This window comes from Lepidothrix coronata, unplaced genomic scaffold (assembly GCF_001604755.1).
Source record: "Lepidothrix coronata isolate B3197 unplaced genomic scaffold, Lepidothrix_coronata-1.0 Scaffold306, whole genome shotgun sequence".
Lineage (NCBI taxonomy): Eukaryota > Metazoa > Chordata > Aves > Passeriformes > Pipridae > Lepidothrix > Lepidothrix coronata.
In genome coordinates, this window is record NW_016690486.1 from 469,446 (window position 1) to 496,929 (window position 27,484).

The window sequence follows — 27,484 nt, forward strand, 5'->3', positions numbered from 1 at the left end:
ATTTCTAGAAAGAGAACAGACTAGGCTTAATGAAGATTGTACTTTAAGGGAGAGGGACTTCAGAAGTAGGCTACAAAAAGTGAAGTCTGGGCCTAATGAATATGGATCTATGCCAAGTAAATGCAGCTCTGTTGAGAAGGCCAAAGGAATTAATATTTGTGAAACTGGACAGTCAAAAAATTAAGCAAGAATTGGAGAGAAGCTGCAGCAAGTAAATACAAGAAATGAGAGATGTATAGTTAAGTTTCCAAGACAAGCAATTTCACCACAGGTAGAGTTCAAACATTTTGCTCAACTTGCCCAGCCAGAATACTGCACTGAACTGGGAGAGTTCAGCCTGGGGTCCTGGGTGTCACAGGCAGCACCAACACTGACCAGCTTGATGGAACCACATTAAGGAGGCTACTCCAAAGAATTGTCACTTAGTGCCTTCTGGATGTGTTATTGTAGCCAGTTACAAGCCTGACCGCAGGCACACCTTTCATGAACACAGTTTTTTTCTCAGGGCAATAGGCAGAGCCCCCCAGTTAATTCTTGCACTCAGCCCAGACTGAGTATCTGTGAATCTGGGCTGATCCCATAATGCTCACACTCAGTCTGAGTGATTGCCTGACCCATAGTCTAGGCAAGGAAAATTTTGTAAGTAATGCTGTTCTTCCTATACCTTTTGTCAAAACCTGCAAGCTTGCCTTGTTGATCTGTTCCTTTGGGTAGTCTATCTACCTTTTCCTTATCTTGCTTATGACTTTTCCCTCACAGTATATAAAAAATGCTGCCTCTCAATTCATCTTCTAGTGTTGGTGTTTGAACCACATGCTCTCTGAACTCAACAACATTCAATGTAATTTCTGAAGAAAATGCATAGTAAGTAACAGTTAAAGCTTTTTCTAGTAAGATAAATAAAGCCATAAACCCACAACTTCATGTCATTCTGGGTTGGGTGATGCGATCAAAATATACTATATCTGTTTGTGTTTATTCAGCAAAAGTGTGTATTGGAAAGACTGTTCAGACATCATGGATAATTTTACCATTTTTTTCAATCTTTATATAATACATATAGTAGCATTAGTTCTGTTGTCATCCAGTGAAATAAGTCATATTTCATGGCTGCATCATTGGCTAAAAAGCTTTATGTCACAATATTGGTATGTTAGCTAGGAAATATGATCTTTTAAAACTGTGAATAAATCCATTAACAACACTTTATTGGATTTTTGCCAAGACTCACAGGAATTGGGATGAGAGATTTTTGAGTAAGCAACCTGCAATATGATAAGCAAAGAAAGAAAGGCCCTCAGGAAAGATAAGACAAGTTGAAACTAATGGATGCAGGTGAACAAGAGGTTTCTTTTCCTTATATTTTTGAAAGGTGGGTGGTAATGAAAAAACCCCAAAACTTCCCAGATTTACACTCTCCTAAAAGACAGAAGACAGCTTCAGACTTTATAAAGATATCCTATTTCTTCTCCTACTCATCTTAAAAATTCAAAGGGAAGCACTTAACTTTTTCCTCAACCAAAAAGAAGGAACAAGTAGCTGATGCAATATCTTCTAACCACATGGAGACATCTATGAAAACGTTTAAATCCTATTTATGAAACAAAAACACCCAGTGTTTGTCAAGTGAGGGCCTCTTTAAATGAAAATTACATTTATTTGCTTAAAGCTCAGATCTGAAACCCATCACATGTGCTCCAGCACGTCTTTGCTAACAGATTTGTCTTCATAAACCCATCTTACATAAATATAATCTTAGTCCAATTAGAAAAAAAACTTAAGCTAAAATGAGATAATTTTTTTAAGCATGGATAGACAAGTTTGGAGCCCATTTATGAAATGTATTTTTTTTAAAAAAACAAATGGCATCATCAGGTAGACATCTACATTTTTGTCTCTGCAGTTTAAATAACCACTGTCCCTCACCTGGAGGTTTCAACTGCACCTCAAACAGGTTCCCCCAACAGCCAACTTGCAAAAACTGACTACATGCAGATACATTGCTACAAAACATAACTGCTCATGTATACAACTATACACAAAAGTAGTTACCCTGCCAAGTCTACAAGGCATTGGCCAAATGCTGTAGAAAAAATCTACCAGTTGAGGAGTGGTAACACAAAGACTCACATGAATATATACTGTCTTAAGATGGTGGAAAATCCATGTGTAGAGACTTCAAAAGAAATTTAAATATAGTAATTGATTATTAAATGTGAAATGGACATAAAAGTGTAACTTCTAGAGTTTGGAAAAGCTAAGCTAAGTGATATTATAAAATTAGATCATTAACAGCAAAAGAAAACATCATCCTATAAAGACTACAGAGAAATACTGCATTTTAGGCAAAAGTTTGAAAAATAAAAAGTATTTAGGTGGAAAACAAAAAACATCACAGGAAAAGTCTCAAGTAATATAGTCTACAGCTTTCTATTTGTGTAAAAATTGGGACTTTCAAAATGCTTTAAAAAGGTAAATAACTTCGATTTCTCCATTATGATATAATTCTCTTTCTGCTTTAAAGAGAAAATTATTTTAAAGTTTAATTGTCCAGAAACAGTTTAAACTTTGTGAGATGAACACATCTGTTCAGTCCACAATTTTTCTGAGAATAGCTTAGAAGAGGAAAACATCTGGCTGTCTGGGAGCTATGACAACTACTGAAGACATTTAAAACAAAACAAAAAAACCCCAAATGATTCTTCACAGAAGTGAAAACCCTCAGATTTTATTTATCTGTCCACTACATAGATCTGGTCCTGCCAAAACTGGTGCTTGTTTTTAGCAACTGACAAAATGAACTTCTTTCAGTAGGATCATGTAAGTGCATCTGAAGAAGACCGTTATCCCTAACAGAGTAATGATTGATGCAGTTTAATTTTGTGTATAGTACTTTGTACCTTTGTGGCTTTACACCTCATTCAAATTGGCAGTGATACATTGCTTTCATACTGAGACCCTTCTAACTGCTAGAACAGAATATATATGATAGCTCTACAACCTATGGCCATAGCAGTTGTATTTAAAACGGGCCTCTTCAAATATAGTTATATTTTTAATTTCATCCCCTAATATGATCTTTTAGCTTACTAATTATATCTGACAAGCTACAGAGGGACATCATCATAATTAGATTTTAATTTATTTTCTCTAACAAGTAGTTTGCATCATCAATATTTAACTTGTAGATGATACAATAGCTACACGTTTACCTAGTTATTCATTTTCTCTTCAACTGACCATATCCACTAATGGCAATACCTATGATTTGAATTGCACTCAGTGGGAATACTAGCACAATGTCAAGTGACAACTGAAATCAAACTGCAGGAAAAGTAGCACCTACAATAAATGCAAAGACCACAGTTTCTAGAGAGGAGGGAAAAAACTACCATTTTCATGACTGTGAGAAGGAACATAAAGCTTTGGAGACTTTTTCCTGCTTTACAGTCCTGAGTTTGTCATCAGGAAACCTTTGGATACCCACAAGCTCTGATGGGAAATCTATGTCTTATATTTTAACATAAAATTTTACTTTTTCAAATGAGGCTTCTGCTTCCAAATAGTATCAATCAGAGTATTCACTCAGCCAAAACCTTAAATCTTTAATTTGTCTAGGAATTGGATAGGCACAGAAAATTGTCTATTATGGTTGGCATTTTAGAAATATAAAGACAGTCTAAACTTTGAAATTGCTATGTTTATTGAACTAATTTTCCACCATTAAACTAAACTGATTAGTTATATCATCAGGTTTCTGCATAAGGCCTTTCAGACTAGACTATCATGGAATGAAAATATTTTGTTATTATTCCTTTCTCTTCCATCAATTAGGTGTTAAAATGAGATAAATATCTTAGGTAGTTTAAGCAGCCAGTTGTGCTGCAAGATGATCTTCTTGGCCAGCCACAGGGACAGCATCAGGATGCCTACTCCAGCCACAGAAATGCCAGCTCTCTTTTACAGTACAGTACTAGAGAGACAAGATGTAACAACCTGTTGAGCCTTTATTCACTTATATTCCTTTGAAGTTCTAGCAAGGATGCTGTGACATTTTGTGCCTTATGGGTATGACTCTCAATAACAACAGGCTTGGTTCTACTTGAATGGCATAACTGTTCCTCACAGCAATTACCATTTCTATTTTCATCCTTTTCAGATGGCTGCATTGATGAATATCACAAGAAGACACAGGTTATTTTTTCCTCCAAGACTTTATTACTACCATGCTATTTTGACATGATTCCCACTTATCTTTTATGATACCAGACTTCTAAGTTTACCCATGTGATGTTATATACTTCCACCTGAGTGACTGGCATTTTGGATCAGAAAAATATATCTTAATACTGTTAAAAAGCATTCTGAACTTTGGAACATCACAGAATAAACTTCTTCAGGCTCAGCCACAACTGACTTCTCATATTAACTGTAACTCAAATGAACATGAGACACCTGACACATAACTACTAACTTTAGATGTTCACAGAGACATTTCTTGCTCAAGAACTGAACTAACTACTACAGTGCTGGCAAGGAGCTGTGAAAGGCTTACATTCTGCATGCTAGAGAATGCAAGGTGTGCCCCTCCTAACTGAGGGACTTTCTTTGTCACATCCAGATGATAGAGAAGCAACATCTGCAACTACTCAGACAAGATGATATTTTTATTTTCTGTATTTTAAAATGATTTCTTATTTTACATTTATTTAATGGAGAGCATTTAGTTTCTAAATGTTGATCAGGTACAGAAAAAATGCTGTTAGGTTCTTACCCATATTAATTTCCCTACCTTATTCTCCCTGAAAATCTTCCTATTCAGAAACAAAATACGTTTCATCTGAACTAAGCTTTACAGTAAGCAGATATAAAGTAATACAACAAAACCCCCTTTCTATATTCAGTCATTAAACAAATATTTCTATATTGTATCCTGTAAAACTTTTGCAGAAGACTCCTAGGAAAAAATAGAGGCTAGTAAGGAATTAGTAAATGGCTTCAAGATCAGTCAGAATGTGTGTCTGATTTCTTCACAGACTAAGTCTGTAGGTTTTATTTTTTGTTCCTTTATTTAAAAGGTGTAATAATTTAAGTAATGTATTCTTGCAGAATTTTATAACTATTGCCTTTCCCTTGAAAATAGGCTCCTTCTGTATGATGAATCCATGGTCCTCTTCTTGATCACCATCTTAAGAGATAATTAATTTCTCCCATCTTGGAAGAAAATGCTGTGACTCTGAAGCCAGCTTCTCCAACAGCTCAATTATACCCCTGAAATCAAAGTCCCATGCAATGTCACACCAATGCCTTCTCAGTGTTGCACAGTAGTTCAGACTACTGCATAGGTGAGTGCAGCAGGGAGGAAGATCTGGGTTGGCAAGTTATTGTGGTCCACTGCCTAATTTCATGAACACTGGAGATTTAGCAGGTGACAAGAGAGCTGGCTAGGAAGTTTGTTCTTAAAAAGTGTGCTAGGGGCACCATGATCAAATGTCTTTTGGAGACTGAAGCTGAAATAAAATTATCTATGAGGAAGTGAAAGGTAGAAGAATAACCTTTGGGGTCTATTTAGAGAGCTCAGAATTTATAGTCATCATTATGTTAGTCAGAACTATCATTATGTTAAAGATCTGTGTATATAAAAGTTTTTTTTTCCCTTATTTTAATTTTTTTCAATAAAAAGTTTAAAGTTGGATGTTAGTCTCATAAATGCCACCTTTTGGATATGGAGTATTTAAAAGACTTTAACTATACAACACACACAGACATCTGAAATCTAATTAATCTCTTGACATTTGACTAAAAGTCAAAAGAGTGGACCACAAGATGAGTAAGGATCCTTCATCCATGAAGGGTGATCTTTTGCTCACGAGGTATAAATGAATTATCACCACCTGACTATGATGTTTATTGCAAATCGCTTCCTTTTTAATAACTGTCCCTGCTTTAAGCACTTAGCGTAATTTCTTAATATGATATTGAATGTTATGACTGCTGTAGCTGACATTCTACACTTCCACCAAAGGTTCTTCTTTAGGAGCTTCAGTTTTTACACAAACTGCTTAAAGTACCATTTACTACTAATAGTTGTCACATTTTCACTCAACTCATAGACTGTTTTTATGGTTGTAAACCCCACAATTTCCCTTTTACTTCAGTTTCTGAGATTCAACAGCATTAAGACATAAAGAATAAAGCTTAGGATTTGCTGTACCATATAATGGAAACTTGTTTTGAACATTCAGACAAACACCACTGCTTACACTGCTGGTGGTGGTTACTTCAGGATAGTAGCCAAGTACGAGATCACAGCAGTACAGTCTGGAAAAGGTCATTCAATTCAACATGACTTTATTGAACTTTATATATAAATCATCTACTTTACAAGACCACTATGAAAAAAAATTGATAACTGATTTATGGAGCACAATGAGATTCAAAAAAGCTAAAAATAAAAACATCCATAAGTATTACTGGCCTGCAAGCATTTCACTAGATCAGTTTTGAAAAGCAGTAGAAACCTTTTCTAAAGACAGAATTACTCAGAATTACCTTTATACATACTGAAAAGAGCTGTTTATATAAACGTAATAAATTTGAGGCGTTATTAGGAATAAAGAGCTGCAGATAGACTATCAGAAGTTATGCACTGCAGCTTATAAGATCTATTTTCCAACAACCTGTTTTGTTCATTTTTTTCAGAATGAGGATCCTCGTGAAGCAGTTAGTCTTTGAAAGACATTTTTCTACACTGTAATATAATATATCCCAATCTTCCTATAAGCAAAATTATGCAACAGTCATAATGAAGAATTTCCTTGCCTTTGAATATGACCTGTGGACAAATGGGACTCAAAGTTTGAAAGCACTGCTAACTACAGATAATGAAGATGATTCAACGTTTTCTAATTTAATTTTTACAAACTACTGGGAAAACAAACAAACATACCAAAAACACACAAGAAAAGAAAGAAAAGTGGCAAAAAGACTGAACTGAAAGCAAAACAAAGAGTTTATATACACATGAATTGCACTAGAGTACAAGAATCTTACTACATTAAGTGCCGTAATGCACTTGGCTATTTATTACTCATCACATTCCACATAAGGAAGCAGTCTTTTACACTAACACCATTTACTTATCAAGCAGCCAAACCTGACTTTGGCATTCATCTTATGTCAACATTTTTCAGTAGGTCAACACCTGTCAATAGACACGTATCTAAGACAGACATGTCTTTTCAGTAGACTGCTCTAGAGCCTGTCTATAGAAACAGATGATCATCCACTGTACTCCTACAACACCTGCTAAGAGCTGACAATTCTAGCATCTAGAACAGGGTTTTCACTTTATAGTAAACAAATGTTAACGCTTTTAATATGACAAGCTCAAAGTAATATATAGCTGGTTGTCTCATGACCAGAATTAATAATACCCACTTTCCTACAGATCTGCATTCTGTATCTCTGCCTACCCCCATGGTAACAAGTCATCATCCTTGCCACTGATGATTCCCTGTCCCTGTTTCTGAAACCTTGGTGCTGCTTTGTCCTATGTCACCCACCTATATGCATGTTCTATAGTGCAAGTTGCTTCCATGCATTGACGGATCCTGTGGGATCATTTCATAGGTACCCTCCTCAGGCCTTGACCAACACACCATTAAACTCAGTGGTTACAAACCTAAAACAGAAAACTGCAGATATCCTAAAAAGAAAATGGGAAGTGAATACTGAAAAGACCAGGGAGATGTACTAATTAATAGATCTTTACAGGCTTATCAAAAGATCTCAGGATATTATATAAGTTTTATGCTTTATAATTTAATAAATGCTAATAGAAATAGAATTCAGAGATAAGAAGATTGCACCTCCAACAGTAAGAACTACTATAATACAGGATACAAACTCAGACCAGCTGGCTCCACTTTGATCGTGGCAAAACTTTATGATAAAAGAAGGAAAACTGTTCAAGAATGATGCTCTTCCCACATTTACATTCTCTAGTTCCTAACTGAAGATGAAATGACATTTTTGGTTTCTTGCAACATAATTTCCATAGGGTTGGTGTCCAAGATCACAGGTTGCAAACTTAATGTTTTTAAAATTTGCAATTTGGAAATTTTAGGTATTAAAATTCCTTTCTTTCTGTAAATCTATAGGTACATATATATTTTGTGCATGTCATGTATAACACTATTCTATTTGCCGTACATTAGTGAAGAATATTTAATTGATTAGTCTATTGCCCTTTCCTAAGCTATGGCATTAACTTGGGTCTCTTACCAGATATTGATCATGACAGATTGAATACATACTTTGTATATTTGGATCTCTGTGGTCTCTCAAGTTAGCTTAAATTGTCCAATGATATCAAAAGATGGGGAAAGGGAGAAAAGAAAGGGACTGGCAGCCAGAAGCCAAGACAGAAGGAGAGAGGGTAAGTGTCACTCTCTTAGAAGATCACACTAAAAATGACCACTATTGTCTTGGCTTTTTAATATCTCACCTTAACTATTCACAAGAGACCCTGTATTAATCTTAGTCTCCTGACTGGATTCCAGTCTCAGTAATTAAACTGAATCATACTATTCCCTTCTGATTATTAAGTGGAAATTGTCATTAACATTAACAGAACAAATGTTTAATAGCTGATAACACAAGTACAGGCCGTTTTAAATTCCCTCTGTGACTTCAGTTGCATATGTTATTCTCCATTTCACCTTTAAACATTACAAGTGGTTATCAGTACATGTCTGATGTACTGTCACACAAAAGGACACAGTTCACGGGAGAGAGAAATTAATGCTAGGCAATCCACCTTCTACGCAAGTTGCTGAAATGCACAAGCATATCATTGTTATTAATAGGAAATCACAGCAGCACTAATGCAGCAAGTGCCATCATGCTAGATTTTCTTGAGAAAGGGGAAAGTCCAACATGTAAGGTGCAGCCCTTTAAAAAAAATCTATCACCTAATACAACTCCTTTGAGCAAAAGAGAGTTCTGAAGGCTAACAGGCACAAAAGGAAACAGTGACAAGGGTCTCTAAATAATCTGCCTGCAAAAATACAGCTCCTTGACAGCTGAAGAAAGGCATGCACAAAATTGGAAAGAAATCTTCATTGCTAATGTCTTGACTTTTAGAAACAAAATTTTGATAGGACTGACCACCTAATCTGAGTTCCTTATAATGTTCAGCAAGTATTTAGGGTTTTTAATTTCTAAAGCTCCATATAAATATGAATTAATTATCACACTGTAATGGGGAAATAAGGGAAATTGATGACCCATAATACTCTGTCTTCAGCCTTTTTTTCTTTAACACAGTAGAATAGCTCATGAATGTTGAATGTCTTCATTAACAGCACAGGCACAGAGTGTTAATAGGATATAATAACATGCATGTTCAGCAAGTTTGCAGATGACATTGAAATGAAGAAAGCAGTTGGTGTGATGAAGGGTTGACCTAACATTTAGAAAGAGCTCAAGACGCTGAAGAGCTCAAAAAATGGGCTGCCAGAAACCTTTTAAAGTTTAACAAAGGCAAATACAAAGTTCTGCACTTGGAAGGAATACATTCATATAATAGTATAGGCAAAGGCTGAAAATACACATATCACGTGGGCCACTTTTGTAAACATATTGGTTGCTCTTCTCTGGACTTGTTCCTGTCTGTCAATGTCTTTCTTATAGGTTGGAACTCAAAACTAGACACTGCAATGAATGAAGGAGAATAATCACTTTCCTCAACCTTCCAGTTATTCTCTCTTATGACATCTCTTTTTTGCCTTTATTGCTGCAATGCACACTGCTGACTCATGTTCAACTTTTCTATTCGAACTCCAGGATATTTTTCTGGAAGAGGGAGCTCAGTTGCCATTTCACTAGATCATGTTCTTCTCCATCACACAAAAGTCATTGAAATATGACAAGCTGAATATCAAAGATATGGCAGAGGAAGTTTAAGGTATTTTCCTGATGTGAACACTATATACTCACAGTTGATAATACAAATAATATAAAGCCCTCCAGTTTGCATGGCACAGCTTCTCTCCGCTTTTAATTCAAAGGAAATCTAACAGTCTACAATTACAAGAACAATACTCTCATAACATTCTTGCAACCCAAATTTTAAAAGTTTTTTACTTGACAATTAGGCCCTTAATCAATAAAGCACTGGCTAAAATCCAGTTTTTCAGTACTCTGAAGATTAGCAAGTGGGAAAAAAGGATGGGGACATTTTACTTGAGATAAAATATCTTTGGCCGCTGTGCCGCTTTTTCTGGTGTGTTTACTGAAGTTCAGTGAGCAGAAGTTAGTGCCATCCAATCATTAATAGTCTGAAAATATTACTGGAGTCACTATGAAATAGCACAAGAAAAAGATAAAGGACTTTAATAATGTTTCTATTCCACTTCCTTCATTTGGAAACTAACATGACCAAAGAGATGTGTTTTATTTTTGGAGCAGATGAGAAGTTAAAGAACACAGATATCCTACCAGCAGAATAAAAAGTATGTGGGAGTTTGCTCTGTGAGACAATAAGGAGGAGATATTTAGAGAATAGATGCAGTTCTGCCATGCTGTTAAATAGTTTTGCATCTAATTTGCCATGCAGAAAGGCAGAGCATATTACTTTGAGTAAGGCATGCCAATTACATGGTTATAGTGCTTGTGGGACTTGAACTGACTTCTTTGCAAGTAATTATGCAGTTTTAGCAAGTTACCCTGCTGCAACTCAGGTCAGTGCCAATTTAGGATTTTGCCTGACACAGAGCAGGTATGCTCAAAGACAGCAAAAGCACCACATACATCTAAACCCCAAGAAACCCCAAACAGTTTGAAATGTGATAGGCAGTTAGGTGAGAAATAACCAAAGAATCAGAATCCTATGAACCATCTTTCTCCAAATTAGTAATATTTTTCTATTCTTTCTTTTTATTCCAGCTCTATTCTCAACCACTAACTTCTGAGTGGTTCTGTTTGAAACAAAGGAGAGGAGCATGTTATTAGCTACAATATCAAGTCCCAGTTCATCTCCTGAATAATCGCATTGTCCATTCAATCCCTTAAGAGTAAAAAGGATCAGAAATTCAGCTCTTCCACTTTCTGGGTGAGTGCTTTAATTGCTAAGGTAATTATGAAAATGAGACATGACTACTACTACCAATCTTGATGGACTTTTAGGCTAGTATGCTTACCAACAAATAGTACAAATGGTAGCATAGATCTGTATTGCTGGATGTCACTCACCCCTTCATGATAAACAAAAGAAATGCTATCATGTGTATGTCTCTAAACAAGTTTTTAAATTTATATAGATTTCTAACAGCAGAAACTTAATTTTGTAAACCAGAAACAATTTCTAAATTAAAATTTAGCTTAGGTAATGAAACATAGTGAAATGAATCATAGAATAGTCTGGGTTGGAAGGCACCTTTAAAGGTCATCTAGTCCACCCCCACTTCAATGAGCAGGGACATCTTCAATTAGATCAGGTGGCTCAGATCTCCATCCAATCTGACCTTTAATGTTCCCAAGGATGGGACATCTACCACTTCTCTAGGCAATCTGTGCCAGTGTTTCACCACCAAACTCGGGTGGTAAACATTTCACAAAGACTTTTAATGGTTTGTAGGCTAAGACTTTATAGTCAGTTTGGGCTCCACGCCATTGGTCTACATCACTGGACTGGAACTATTTCTTAAAAGTGTGCAGAAATATTGTACAACTTATCCTTTCATAGGTTTGAGCAGCGAGAAAAGGAAGAACTTGCAGAGGGTCTCTCTCTCTGCACTGTTATGGTCAGATCACTAGTCCACACCTTTCCGAAGCCATTCTTTACAGGTATAACGTAACTTTCAGTCAGTAATTCTTTTGTAACCATATTTTCTTGGAAGAACAGCTTTCTAAAAGTTAAACTCATAATCGAATCAGGAAGGGAGTAAGAGGAAGTGATGAGGAGTACATCAGTTACGATGTGATTATCTAACAATCACTATAAATTCTAAATACATTCAAGTCTAGTTTCACACAGTGTTAGATATTACAGATTAGGAAACATCTACAGTAAGGGGAATAAAGATAAAAATGAGATACCTTCTTTAAAGAGTAACATCATATTTGTACTTTTGTTAGCAACGATGTTATTCAGTAAGGCGATTACAGTTTGCATTGTATTCCCAAGTATACTGTCTTGATGTCCCTGTAAAAACAAAACAAACCAAAACAAAATCCAAATTAAAAAATCTATTATTCCTTCTGCAAGGTTAGAAGAAGACTATTCCCTTTAAAAGACAGTGGTAATGCAAAAGCCATACTTTCTTAATCCCTTAAAATTCAACATTTAAAATACAATAAAACCAACCAAATATCTTAGTAGATAATATCAATTTCAGGATCTAAAACCTTGGACCAAAACTTCTCCCATGTTCTTTTAAACTGAAAGAATTCCTAGTTAGGTCTAAAATCTTAGGACTTCTTAAAATGGCATAGAACTTTATCAACTTAACCTCTATATATTCAGAACCAGAAATATTTCCCTTTGTATGGTATTTTTTTTATTAATGACATTAATTTTACTCTTTTCAGTTTCAGCTTGATAACCCACCATAAGTTGTAAAATCTCTGTTGCTTTTGTTGGTATATAGTCATAAGTATAAAATTACACAGATATGTTAAAAGCCTATTTCTGTATTGAATTACATCACTCTTATAATGTCTTTGTTTGATCATTGCTTCAGTGATTTTTCACAATTGTTGAGACTACACTGAGGAAAGGAAGGCATCAAGGTTTATAAAGAAATTTATTTCCCTGTTATATTCACTACACTTGCATACTCACCCTGAAAAGGGTCGATAAGGTGGTGCAGTCAAAGCATTTATTTATACACACTAGAGAAATTACTTAACTCAGGTAATTTCCAAGAAGCCAAAATAGGACAAGATTTTACAAATCCGAGTCTAGATGTAAATATAAGTCTGAATACATTTCAAATCTCCCTAGAAGATTCAGGAAAGATTTTGTCCAATTTTTCAGACTCAAAGCCAAATAGAAACATACATCCAAAGTGAAAATAACAACACTAAGAACAAATTGTCATATTTTGTGTATTGTAGATTTTTCACATGCACCTGGGTGACTTCCATGCTTCCCATTCCCAGAAAATCTCTCAGTATTGGTACTGCTCAACTACTTCACTGCCACAGAATACACCACCTATTTGGGTCCATCTCCTGTCTGACAGTAGGCAGTTGAAAAAAGTTGAAGTTGAACATGAAAGACTTTGTCTGAAGTCAAGCATTTCAGATGACAAAAATCACTTCACCTCTGGAATACACACAAAGGAACACTTTCTGCTTCTGCACTACAAAACTAAAATTAAATGCTATTATTTCCTATAAATACCATGAAATACATATGATAAGGCATAATACATTAGCAGATAATAAAATACATAAACATACACAGCCTCCTATTCAACTTCAGGCTATGTGAATTTTCTATTCACGCTAGAGCACTTTAAACTGGATCATAAGGAGAAGAGACAAGGAAGAGTGCCTCATAGTCCTTTGAAGGACTGTAGTCTCCTACCAAATCCTAAAAAATATATATACAAGAGCTCTTAAAATCTACTTATTTTACATAGCACTTTGAGAGGTTATTTATGATTTCTATAAAGAGCACAATAAATATCTGTTCCTCTAAAGGTTTGAAATGTAGCCTGATAAATTCAAAAGCAAAGTTTGAAAGTATAAACACAAGATTCTTCAAAAGATAAGGTAACCAATACAGAAAACAGATACCATAAAGCTATGGTATTAAAAATAAATTTGAAGTTATTGCCCTACAGATAGCTGGAGGGTAAGAAAAACATTTTTTCCAAAAAATCAACAATATGTTTATCTGGTAGTCTATCATCACAATATCTTATTAATTCTCTAGAATTTAATCTGGAAAACAATACATTAAATAGCAAGAATGACTGTTTGTGCTACTGAAAATAATGATACACACAGTGAGAACATAAAATTAACAAAAGCAAAAAAAATCTACAGATGTCAAAACGAGAAGCTGACTCAAATATTTTCTTTGCAAGTATAATATTTCTGTTACTGCTTCATATGTTTGAAATAAACATCTTGTAGTAAAATTCCCCTTTCAGATACGCAATTAGAAGAGGAGCTGTTAGTTGATTACGATAGTAATCTTTCACATTCTCCAGGTTAGTAACATTTAAATGAAGCCATCTTTGCTTTTAATGGACATCAATTATACTATACAACCCTCTACCGAAAGGCTAGCACTGATGCTTTACTTTATATCAAAGCAAAAATAACAAAACCTATCTTACCCTCGACACATATAAAGCATAATTCAAGATGCAATGTAGATATCTTGAGGAAGGAAAATGGTATCTTAATGAATTAAATAATCATACAAATGGTATACTCAGCTGTGGTACTAGTGATTTAACATATGTTTCATAGATGGTTTTTGACAAGATACTAGGTTCCAAGAAGCTGCAGGTATGCTTTACTTATCTAAGTCATCACTGATTGCTGTTAGACACAATTTTAGAGGTTTATATAAAAATATTTAACTTCATAATCTATCAAGGAGTAAAGCTGATCTAATTTGTGTGCACAGCACCACTGACTGTGGACATTTAATGAACAGTGCACTTGACAGCTTTAATAAAACATAGCATTTGCCAGCAGAGATAATTAGAATTGAAGCAGCAAAATTCTAGTGTTTGGCAACACAGATGAAACAACTTCATTAAAATGTACAGCTTCGGCAAATGAAAGGCAGGAAAGCACTGGACCCTGAAGAATCAGCCTTCTCAGAACTAATTGCTTCAGTGCTTAAAAAGGACAGCTATGAAATACCAAGGGCATAACAAGGAAATACTAGTATTAGAAAAAAAAGAAACCATGGAAGATAAATCAGGCTTTTCAAATAGGATTGAACTGTATTTAGGCCATTAAACTTTTCATTCTAATTTTGAAGGGTTGTACTTTCACAAAAGAAATCAGCTGAAGTATTTATTTAAAGTCAGTTAGGTAAAAGGGTGTGAATTAGCAAAGAAAGAGTAGGAATCTTGGCAAGATACTATGGCTAAAGCTGCCTTTTCCTTTAAGTCTATTAGAACAGCTCTAGGAAAACTACAGTATTTTAATTACATTTTAAATAACATAACAGATAGCATTTGTGATAAGAAGTTTCCAGTCTGGGAGGCTTCACATACATGACTCCTACTCATGTATCTAAGAATCCAGAAGAGAAAGCACTGAATGCTATGTTTACAGATATGCTATATGTAAATCTAAGGACCACTATATAATATACCACAGTACTGCTCTTTCAATGTGATTAAACTTTAACTGTAAAGTGCCTCTCCTTCTCAAGCTTGCACATGATCTATGAACACATGTTAGGTAAATAAGGGGACATAGCAAGATGGAGGTTTGATTTTTCATACACTAAATCCATTGAAAGAAGAAAATTATAGAAACAAACCATATTCAAATTATAGTTTTTAAAAGATGCCATTTTTATGGGATGATTCTTTTTTTGTCACAGTATAGTTGAAATGAAATAAACCAAAACATTGGTGCTAACAAGGACCACTTTACAAGAACATAGTTTAATATTGCATTCAACCTAGTTTATTTTGATTTGCTCTATTACTTTGTTTATGAAACAGAGGATCAGAAACTTTTCTAGTTGGCTAATTTAATCTTTAACATTTTGTGGCTTTTCATGCATAAGACCAGTTATGCACAAACTGAGAGCATATACATATGGATCTCTAACATCAAGGTAATACTATTTTCCTTATTAATGATCTAAGTCAGAAGTAAGCATGGTCATGTCTCTTGTTACTCTGCTTTTCAAAAATCAGCCCTTTTCAAAAGCAGTTCTACCAGAGCTAATATTTCCAAATATTTCCCTCTGGGTATGGTCACACAAAAAGGAGCAACTACTAATCTGACAACCAATTTCTAGAATGATCATGCTTTTCAGATGTATCACAACAGTGACAAATTCAGTCCACACATGAAGATCATAAGTCTTGCAACTTTCACAGAAATTCCTGTTGGAATACCGAAAAATAAAGAAAATCTGCAAGTGCTTAAGCAAAGTCAGCTGAGGATAGGGAGCCAGTAGAGATTTTGAAGGACTAGGATTTCAAGTATCAACCAACAGAAAGCAGTAGAATTAGTCTTAGATTTTGTTCTAATACCCACTGCAGCAAGCAATGCAAAATTTCACAAGATATTTTCTGAGAAGAGCATCTATTTAAGAGAAAATTATCAATTTACAAATGTGTTCTCTTGCCATACATAATTTCATATTTTCAAAAGCCTAACAATCTGTCTCTTTATTTTGCAACTCGTTTCTTACATCTTTTTCATTTCCCAAAATTCCTTGTCATCTTGGAGACAAGCATGCAATTTTATCTGTGTTGATGGTCAGAATCTCACAAGGTATAAGGATGAAACACGGCATTCACAACAACTAGAGTTCTAAAGAATGAAAACATGAAATTTTTTACTTTTAGAAAACCAGCTTCTGTAAATATCATACAAGTACTTATTTTGCATAACAAACATTAAGAATAGAAAATATAAATAAAGCCATTGCCCTTTCTCTTGTAATTTTATTTCCAAATTCTGTGAGAATACAGCTTCAAAGAACAGAGAAGTAAACAAGCACAGTATTTTTAACATCTTCTCCTCCTTCAAGAGGGCCACATCATGTTTTGGACTTGTGGAAGTTGAATAAAACCATGCTAAGCCAAACAGGAAAATTTATGCAGCTAGTTAAGGATTATAAAACTGTTTTATGTCAGCAAACATGAGATTTATAAACTATATGAAGAAAAGAATACTTAAATCAGAATTGGAGGAAGAAAATCTTCAAGGTTATTAAAAGCAAAACCACATGAAGGCTTGTCGTTTATACCACTATGAAAAGAGAAAGATTCAAAGATATCGATACATCTTTAAAATGAACATGTAAATTTTAAAGTCCCAAATTCTGAGTAAGAATTCCTTTTTGTCTTTCCTTTTGCTTTTTATTTGTCTAACCAAAAAACTATTAGCAGCTATTAGCATGTAAGTTTCTATAAGACAATTTTCAGCGAATCAGTCATCTTGGTTGAAAAACAAAAACAAATCAAAAACAGAAAACCCATGATCCAATTCAATGAAATTCATGGACCATTTTTTATCTATTTTTTGGACAAAAAAGGTACATTTTTTTGCAGCACAACACAAAAAAAAATAATGAGCAATCTTACATTCACTGTTACAGATAAATTGCAAAGTAATTTAGCAGCAGATCTCTAAATACAATAACATTTCTTCTTCCTACAAAATTGCACCTGAATTTCTGGCAGCAATGAAACCTCAGCACTTCTCCTTTTGCACCTAAAAACCTTAGGGAAAGAATGCACTCTCATGGAAAATTTTCTCTTCTGTTAACAGAGGGAGCCTGAGAAGGTTCCTCTCACAAGCAGAGTGAGGCTCCTTCATAAAGAGGACATTCAGATGCAATTTTATATAAAAACAATTTTACCATTACCCAGAAAGAAGTATCCAAGCAAGTAGCTTCCCAAGGATTAAAACTATTCATTGTGAATTACATTCAAATTCCCTTAAAAGAAAAATTTGTGCACAACTGAAGAGACAATATGGAAAAGAAGTTATATAGACATCTCACTCTGGACAATTAAACTTCCTGATATCAGTGGATATCATATTTAGAATCATAAATCTGTAGATGCTTTGGGGAGTCTCATGTAGCAGTGAAGCATTTGAACTGCAAAGGCACTTGGGAGCTGCAATCAACCATTATGCCAAAAATCACCATACCAAAATATTCACTTATCCAACTTGCATTTTCAGCATTAATTAAAAGCTAGTTCTTAAAAAACTCAGAATGTCATCTTTTTTTCTACATGGATTTTGCTTTGATGCAAAGGACACTTTGCAAGCACAAGGAAAGAAGTCTCCTATACTCTGTGTTCTTTAATCCATCAGCAGCTGTTAAGGAATGGGTGTCTGTCTCTTCTCCTTCAGAACCTGCTCCTGTCTCTATAGCTAATTGCTAAAGCAGTATTTAGAATCAAAAACTGATACTGACTCAGTTTACACTGCCTACTGAGGTGTGCAAGATCAAGATTGAAATGCCTTTCCTGACATTTTCCAAAAAAAACCCCAAAAACTGAGAAAGAACTAAACTTTTATGAAGAAGTAAAAGGGATAGCAAAAATATCCATTGTCCCTCTTAATGTCAAATTGAATGTTCTATTCTTCTTAGTCACGGACTTCCTTAAAATTCAATGGTGTTGGCAAAAAATGTGTTGAATGAGAAGCCATGGGCTGACAAAGAAGTGCAGGGAAATTGAATGTTTGTCTGAATGAGGAAAGAATGCTTTTTCCTACCAGAGTTTAGTTGGGTTGAGGACAGATATATTCAAGTGGCAGGAAAATCACATTTACATGTTTAATATTTTTGCTTTTACTCCTTGCTTTATGCCTTCTACCACCAAAATACTATTTAGCTTGAAATACATTGCTTTTTTTTCCACACATTCACATTTACTCAATTTGTAAATGCAACAGAGAAGGCTGATGAATAGTTCATTCAAATTACATTAAACTTGAAAACAGTGAAGAGCTGGTAAACCAAAAGGAAACATCTGCTGAGTCTTCTGTTACTAGAATCATGGTATAGTCTCATTAGAGTTGGCACCTTCAAAATATATTATTCCTTAATTTCTATTATTAGTTACTTTAGGAATTAGTTAAGTAGCCAATTACTAGTCTGAAAGACATTAGGAAATTCTCATCTTATATTTTATATCTTTTTTCTAAGTTAATCTCATTCTTGGACACCTGTTCATAGAGATGGTGAATGTTCCCAAAGAGACATGCATTTAGAAAACAAAAATACTCAATAGTTAGACTCTACTAGGTATCAACACTTCATTCGGCTAGAAGTGCACATACTACTGTCCATAGACGTCCTAGCAAACTCATCTTCCAGCCCTTCCCCACCCAAGTTACTCCTATAGCAGCAAGCTACATCTTCTAGTTGATACTGAGGCACCAAACCACAAGGCAGGAAACAGGGGAGTACTAACAATATTCCTCAATGAACAGACTGGCAGAAGTGCTGAAGGAATACAGCCAGCATTATTATCCCATGAAAGGACATTTCTTTCATGTTCCTATCATGGGGTTAGACAGACAAGCAATCATGCTCTAAGAAACTACATTCCTACTAGGACAGGTAAGGCAAGAGAAATAATGAACTGGTTGATGCAAATGAAAACTCTACCTTGTAAAACACTGTGTAAGTAAGAAGTTGTTAAATAACTTTACTCATCAACGTATTGCTGTTTTGTGGTGCTATATTCAATAAACATTATCTCTCAAACAGTAAGGGTTTTTGCTTAGGAGTAAAATTCATGTGTACTCTAAAGAAATATCATAGGGAGATTTTATTTGGCATAATTTTTCTGTGCTTAATATCCATGGTCAAGACAAGACAATCCATGATTGAAATTACAACAACTTTCAAATCACCAGCCTCTTCATTTCCTTCTGACATTGCAGAAGGTTACAGAATTGGGTATCTCCTCCATTTTAGCAATTTTCTTTCCAGATGACTGAACACTGAAAAAAAGTATAATGGATGGTAGACTCACATATGTGTTGAGTTTGTTGGTTTGTTTGGGGTTTTTTTAATCAGTTAATTAAGGACCATGAATTAGCAAATCCTTATCATAATCACCTTATTAAATACTTACAAATCCAGGAAACAAAAAATACTTTTGGTATATTATTATAGCATCTTTGTGAACTATAGGAATGGGGTTTATGGGTAAACTATCTTTGTAAAATTTCTTCTATAAATTAGTGGTATATAATCTCTATTCTCAACTCTATCTCAAGTTAATGTTCCCTGATAAACAGTATGTGTATTACACAAACACACTTTCATACTCCATGTATCACAGTGTTATCTTGGCACTTATTCAGGAACTTGAAGATGAATGTGTTTTCTTCTTATGCCACGCTGTGTGTATGAAGTCCAAGAATAAAAGCAGCTGAGGTGAAATCAATGGTCTGAACAAAATTGAACTATGATATTGGGGCAAAGATTAAAAATTTGAAGGCAAGGTTAGGATTCAGAGTAGTCCTAACTATGTGTGTGCGTCACAGCAATTAAAATTCTCCTAAGTGGATTTGATACACATATTTATTAAATAAGACTTGAAGCATTTGGTATGTCTCTTAATGCCAGTTTACAAAAATAAGTACTGCTGAAATCCAGGCCTAAAAAAATATGGCGTTCCTATAGCAAAAAAACTCACTGCTCTCAGAGAAAGAAGTCTGATACTAAGAACCACATTTGAAAGGAGCAGTTTGTATTTATAGTCAGACAACTTTCCAACGGGAACAAATAGAAAAACAAAAAGATAATAAAAGTACAGTTACTTATTCTATGTAAATACTAAAACCACACTTTCTCTTGTAGACACAACAGGAAGGAAGCTTACTGTTATCCAAAAATCTCCCACAGAGATAACAAATCACTCATCAGCCTAACTTGGTGTCCAACAAACAAGTCACCAACCCCATTCCTTAATCAAATTCTCTGCAAGGTTAACATGATTTTGCTTTATAACTGTTTACCACAAGAAACAGCATGCAGTCAAGATGAAAAATTAAAAAGAAAAAATAAATAAATCTAGAGACTATAAAGACAGAACTTCAAGGCTAAATGACTGTAACTTCTCCTTGCTTAAATTCTTCCAGGATGTTGCTGCAGTTTCCAGACTCTACAGAGTTTGCTTTTAAAGGAGTTCTCTGTGGTGGCAGAACCAGAGACAGAATAGACATCTTGGTTATGTTGTTCTGAGACAAAACCAGTATTTTTTAATTTCATCATGATTTTTTATTCTTTTATTTGTTTTCATCCTGCTTTACATTTGATACTTGCTCTATCTGTACATGCGACCCTACGAAAAGTTCACTTTAGGAGGTCATATTTCAAGTATGTATTTCAGAAACATACTTACGAAATGACAGCCCCATTTTGGCTCTATAAAATACTGACAGCATGAATGCAACACCAGTCACAGGAATTATATCTTCCAGCCACTAGAATTTACTGATATTGAAAGGCAACTGTTTCTTTAGCTAGCAGCAGTCTGCCTGATGAGAAGGAAGTAAAATGGAGAAAGAAATGACAGCTAACAAGAGCAGCAATAATAGTAATTATTATTACGCAAAATATACTTGCAATATGAGGTTTATAATAAATTAAATAATTTTAATAATAATGTTTATAATATTTAGTTATAAACAAAGAAATTTTTAATAATAAGGTTGGTAATAAATATATTTTTAAAATAAAGTATTTGTAATAAATAAATTTATAATAAATTTGTATGTGTTAATAAATTATTATTGTGAATCTAACTCTTACTGTCACCTGTTCTGAAGTCAACTCCTACATCACAAAGAAGAGCAAAGGTACAACTTAAAATTTAAAAGCTTAACTCAGATCTACAAGAATACAAGGAAAGGAAACCAATTCTGCTGCTCATAAGCATCTACAAAACAGTATCAGATGCTATGACTTGAAAGTAAGTATACCTCTTGTTGCTACATATGATCTCACTCATAATTTATTCCATTTTCTTAGGAGATTAACAGGTGAATCAAAGACAATCAAGAATGGTTAACAACAGCAAGATTGGAGGCTCTTCTAAGCAAGTCCTACTTCTTTTTCAAAGATAGAGGAAGTTATACTGCATTTTGTTATTACTATTATTAATAAAATGTTAAACAGCATTTTTCTTTTTGCACATCTTTCCAGGGTAATTTTCAAATACATTATTATAGTTTTCTTCATAGTCTTGCCCCATCTCTTCTCCCAGTCATTTCTATTTAGATACTTACATATTGATTCAAGAAATTAACTTTAAGAAATCAGGTTTAAAATTGGTATAGGTTACAAAATCAAGTTCCACTTAATGACAGAGATGCATTCCAGTCATCAGTATGTGTTTTTTCCCAAGCATAGGTTCAATTCAAATCTTCCTGCTTTTCGCCACTGTTAAGGCAACTATTGCCTGGAAACATGGGAGATTCCAGTGCCATTATAGTGTAACACAGCACCTTCAAGCCCTTAAAAAGTGATGGTTTTTTACCCCTCATATAGCTCATTTCAGTAACAAACAGATACTAAACAATTATATGAGAACTTATGTCTATTGCTTCAAAATGAATATAGGATATGTTAAATATATATACATGCACATGAATATACATACAAGTACATTTTCTTGTAAATTATTTTAACTGTGACTTACAGAGTTCAAATGAAACTATTCTAGCCCCACAGAAAAATGACTTGAGACTCTATGCTCTTTCAAAACAGAGATAGACGTCACATTTCCTCAAAAACTTAAGACTTTAAAATAACATTCCCAATGCACACTGACACACTCTCTAGATTCTCATACCACCTGTACCCCACACTGATTCACAGGAAATGTAGAGGACTTAAGCTGTTTTACTTCTCCTCAGTTTAAGTGAAAGCCCAGATCATCAGAAGGCTCTGTTATAAGGAAAATTTAATACATACAAACCAAAGCGACTTCAGCAGGAGATGGTGAGACATGTTAGTAAAGCATCTTGCTTAGTAGCCAAAATACTTATTCTGAGCTTTAGAAACCCTTTGTCAGCCATTCCTTCTGGGTGATACTGAACTTGGGATCTGCATTTGGGCCCTTCCCCTAAAGCATTCTGATTAACGTGCCACTGGCTACCCTGAGGTCTGTCTTTCTCCTCTGCCTCCCATGGAATTCTGGGCTGAAAATTCACCCTGAACAAAAGAAGCCTTTCTCAGTGAAACCTACAGCCAAATTGGAATAACATCATGAAACCCCTATATCTCCTCCCTCAGCCAACACACTGGGGTCCTGAAAGCTGTGGAGCCACGACCAGTTCCTACCAGCAATGTTCTGCTGCTCTGTCCAAGTTGTCTACTGAAAAAGAGCAGTTTTATTCTCATATGAAATCATAGCCTGAAAAGCAGTTGGGTATTTTTAGATCAAAGTAGCATTTTGATGCTAAGAGAGAGTCATACAATATCATCAAGAACTAAACTCATTGACACTAGAGGACAGACAGAAATTTTAGCCCATATGTGATGTCACACAATGCGTCATTGCACTGTAAAAGGAAAGGATAAAGAACAATAATAAATAATAAAACAAAACCCAACTCAAAACAAACAAACAAACAAACAAATCAATGAACAAACCAAAAAACCCCCCACAAACCAAAAACCAAACCCGAAACCAAAAAACCCCCCAAAACCTGAACAGTTGCACCACCAGATTAAGACAGCATGAAAACATATTTCATATGAAGTGATTAAAATATTTACTTTGTTAGAACACAGAATCCCAGTAATAACTAAATTAACAATTTTTAATTACTCATAACAAGCCATTTCACAATTATTAGGTAACTATATCAGTCTTTTACTTCATTTCATTCAACCTATCCTCCCTGAACAGTTATTCATACTGAAAATGTATACAACAGATGTGAGAGGGAATAAAAGGATCAAAGAGAAAACAGCTAAAATATACCTGAAAAGCTGGTAACACAAATTTTACAAAAGCTAGGGAGAGGAGACTAGGGTATCATTAGGCATTTTCATATCCTAATGGAACATGCAAGTTTCAGTCTGTTACTCAGAGTGGGTCCATGGCAAAGAGCCCAAATGAGGTCTGAGAAAGGATAATGTACCTTTAATGATTGAAATAGCAGGAAAATTAAATCTAATCATGTTTCATTAAGCATACTTTAGCTCCCATTTTTACTAAATTATTCTATTATGATTTCCCAACTGTCTGTTGAAATAACCTTTTACAGCAATCTAATTCACCATCATAAACAAGTCTCATTTCTCACAATGAAGTCCCCTGGGATTAGTGAGAGGAGATGGAAAATCTAAACCTTGCCAATCCTGCAGCCACTAAGGTAACCACTCAGGGAGACAAAGGTTTTTGTTTTCCTATTTGTGGCTGATATCATTAAGATATAATTAGAAACTTATTCATGAGTATTAGAGTGTCTGTTATAGAGATACCATTCGCCCAACAAGCATCTTCTATACCAGTCTTTAATAAGCAAGGGAGCAGGCATAATCCCCACTTCACTCTCTGGAGAGTTCTGCATTAAATGGACTGCATTAGACATCCCTCTCACTCCCCCCTTTTTAATGGAATCTTATTCAGGCATCCAGTATTTTCTCAGACTCCATTGTTACCATCAAAACTGCTACCCTGCTTGCTTTCAGCAATATGCTCCTGCAGTGCCATCCAGATGTGAGCCCTAAAGATAGCTACGTGCAGGGAATTTAAATCCTGCTCCAGAACTTGACAAAGGGTGAACAAATGTGGAACTTCAGAATGTACAGTAACAAACAAATTGTACTGTTTAAAGAATAATTCTTGGCCCTCTATAATAGTGAAAGGAGCTATCAACCATTGTATGCATTCTTTCTGCTTCAGTCAAGCAAATAAAGTATGCACCAAGGAGAAAAGATACTTTACTTAAATAAGTAACAGAAAGAAATCTGGTTTTTCTTTGTAAAGATTTAAATTATTGCCACACTCCATATCAAATCACATGACATAGCAACAGAAAATTGAAAACAATGTCACCCACCAAACAGTGCTTAAGTATCTGCCACAGGGATCACTTCGTGGCGATCAGTTGAACTGAAATCAGTGAAAAATGTCATTCACTGTATTTAGCATAATGATATTTGAACAGGTTATCTTGTTTGGTAGGCAGGAGTGTGAAAGGAACTCAGTATATGCAAAGGAAAGAAAAAGAGTACTAGGGCACAATTTTGCTTCCTGTACTCAATATTATCAGTAAGGAACTACTTGGTCAAAACAAGCAAGGGGCAGAAACTGAACCTTGTAGTACAAACAGGGGACTCAAAAGACAAACCTAAGAGGAATGAAGAAAAAAAAAAGATTACCAAAATTTCATCTGAGTCTTTGAGATGATGCTACAGTTATAATTGTAATTAGAAAGTTACAGTGGGGAAACTAAGAGTGGATCATGGTAGGCTTAATCTGTTTGCATATATATGGCTATGAATCTTCCTTAGCAAAGCAATGATTTTTTAGCTTGCCTATAAAAACATTTTATAAAACAAAATATATTTAGAAACTAAGATTATAAAACAATGAGTAAATGACTACAGGTAAAACCAGAAAGTTGAAAGTAGAATATTAAGATGTAAATTGTTTTGCTTGTGGAAGACTGACATTCTAAAATCTAATTATCACCCTGCAATATGAACTCTTCAGGAAGACATTAACATAAGGAATGCATAAAGAATACATTTTTGAAGCCAAACCAGAAAAATTTCCAGACAAGTGATCTGAGTTCAGATGCTTAATGTGGAACCCTCTGCCAGTCAGAAACCATTCACGGATGTTCAATATTCTTTTACAAACCCTATTGTGAAGCACACAATAGCTCAGTACCTTAGTTATCAGAACGCAGATGGTCAATAAAGGTACAGTCAGCAACTTCCTCATTCCTACACCAATATTTATTTAGATGAGATTAAGAGAGGTATTTCAGCTGTTTGACAGAACAGTGATACTGTCACAGTAAAATTCTGGTCATAAGATCAACAAAATCTTATTCTGAAAAGCATGCATCCCAGATTTACTTCAGTATACATGTTCTCTTAAATGCTTTCTCTTTGTCTTGGTTTTTACATTAGCAGGAACAATAAACTGGCAATTTGCTCTAAATCAGCCTGACAAACACAAAGTGTGGAAGAAATGAGATTTTGCTTTAATATTGCTTCTACAGCAAAAATAAATAAATCTTTAAATTTAGATATTAATCATCTTGGGTAAACATTGGAGGTGGTTCCATTTAAAATGTTACATAAAATTCACACAAACTATGGTAAGGTCATGATTTCTCCCTATAACTTGATAGTTAAAGGTCATAAAGGACATAATTTGTTATTAGACTTGTGAAGTCTCATGTTAGAAAGAATCTCTGTCTTTCTGCAGCACCTGCTGTTTCACACATTTGCACATTGCTGTAGGATGGTGCTACAGTCCCTCCTCCTCCCCAAGTCTCCATGTGCCCCTTAGCTCAATCTGTGACTCAGTGACTGGCCAAGCTGGGGTGGGAGTGAGGGAATGCTGCAGAGCTGCACTCCAGCCATCCCTGAGGCATGCAGCAGCTACAAACTAGAGCAACCCTGCCAGCTTCCCAAAGCTGCTGTTCTCTTCACTCCCTCTTCTGCTGCTCACAATCAACTAACATGTAACTCCTGCCACCAGGTACATTTCTTCTTTTTTATGTCACATGATACAGTATGAAAAACACTTACAAGGTCACGAAGACTGTGAGATTACTAACATAAATAATGTCACACGTATGGATGCATATTTTATATATACACACACATATATATAAATATTACAAAATTACAAACTGATTATGGGAAAAGAACTAAACAAAATGAAATGTGTCCAAAGTATGGGCATTGCAAGACTGTGAGAATGGGACAAAAATCTTAAAGAATGGTAAGTGAGATTTACCATTTACTGATAAAAGTGGGGGGAAATGGACAACAAAAGACAAAGAATTTATTTTGTTTAATCTTATTCACAGCAGAACTAGTTACCAATCCAGAAGATTAACTACTTTTGTTGCATTATTTAAATTAAAATGTAGGAGAAAGGCAGTAAATGCCACAGAACCTCTCTCACACCACTGGAGGACAGTGGTGTGAGAGAAGTTATGTGGTTTCTGAAGATGGTGATGCCCGTTAAATCTTTAATTAAAAAGGAGTGCATTTATCCCTTCACCCATCCCCAACGACCTCCCAAATATTTTTTCTCTAATAAGTAGGAAAATTGTCTAATTATAATGACTGAGTGAAAAGAGCTTTGATGTAATAAAAATACTGTAGAAACGTGCTATGATAAACATTGAGAACTATGAAACTTCTCCATAAACAGAGAATCTGGGTAAATACTAATTCTTAAAGAATTACTGTTAATTTTTAACTCACATGTACTAATACCAACCTCTTTACAGCCAACCAAATAAACAGCACAGACTGGAAATTAACCTCATGACTCAGAGCTGTGTATTTTTAACTTGCTAATTTCTCTAAGAAATAATTTGCTTCAGAAAACAAGTCAATCTGTTTAAGTCATAAAAAATTAAACTGGTTTCTCATACAAAAATGGAATCAGTGAGACAAATTTCTACAGCTAGTAACTAAAATCCCATGCACGCATTTTCAGTATATAAAGCAGAATCTAACTCAGTTCTAACAGAAAGTCTACTTACCCAAACAACCTATCTAAAACACTCATCA

The 27,484-nt window shown here is 34.8% G+C and overlaps 1 protein-coding gene across 9 annotated transcripts in view; it reads right to left on the reverse strand.

Moving 5' to 3' along the window:
* Nucleotides 1-27,484, reverse strand: part of ULK4 (unc-51 like kinase 4) — a 236,108-nt gene that overhangs the window by 77,425 nt on the left and 131,199 nt on the right. For all 9 annotated transcript variants that reach the window (XR_001878447.1, XR_001878446.1, XM_017837568.1 and 6 more), the window contains exon 32: nt 12,103-12,208. Coding sequence is in view for 7 of the 9 variants with exons in the window: in XM_017837568.1 (XP_017693057.1) it covers nt 12,103-12,208 (106 nt within the window). In the remaining 2 variants the exon portion in view is untranslated. The remainder of the gene's footprint in view (nt 1-12,102; nt 12,209-27,484) is intronic.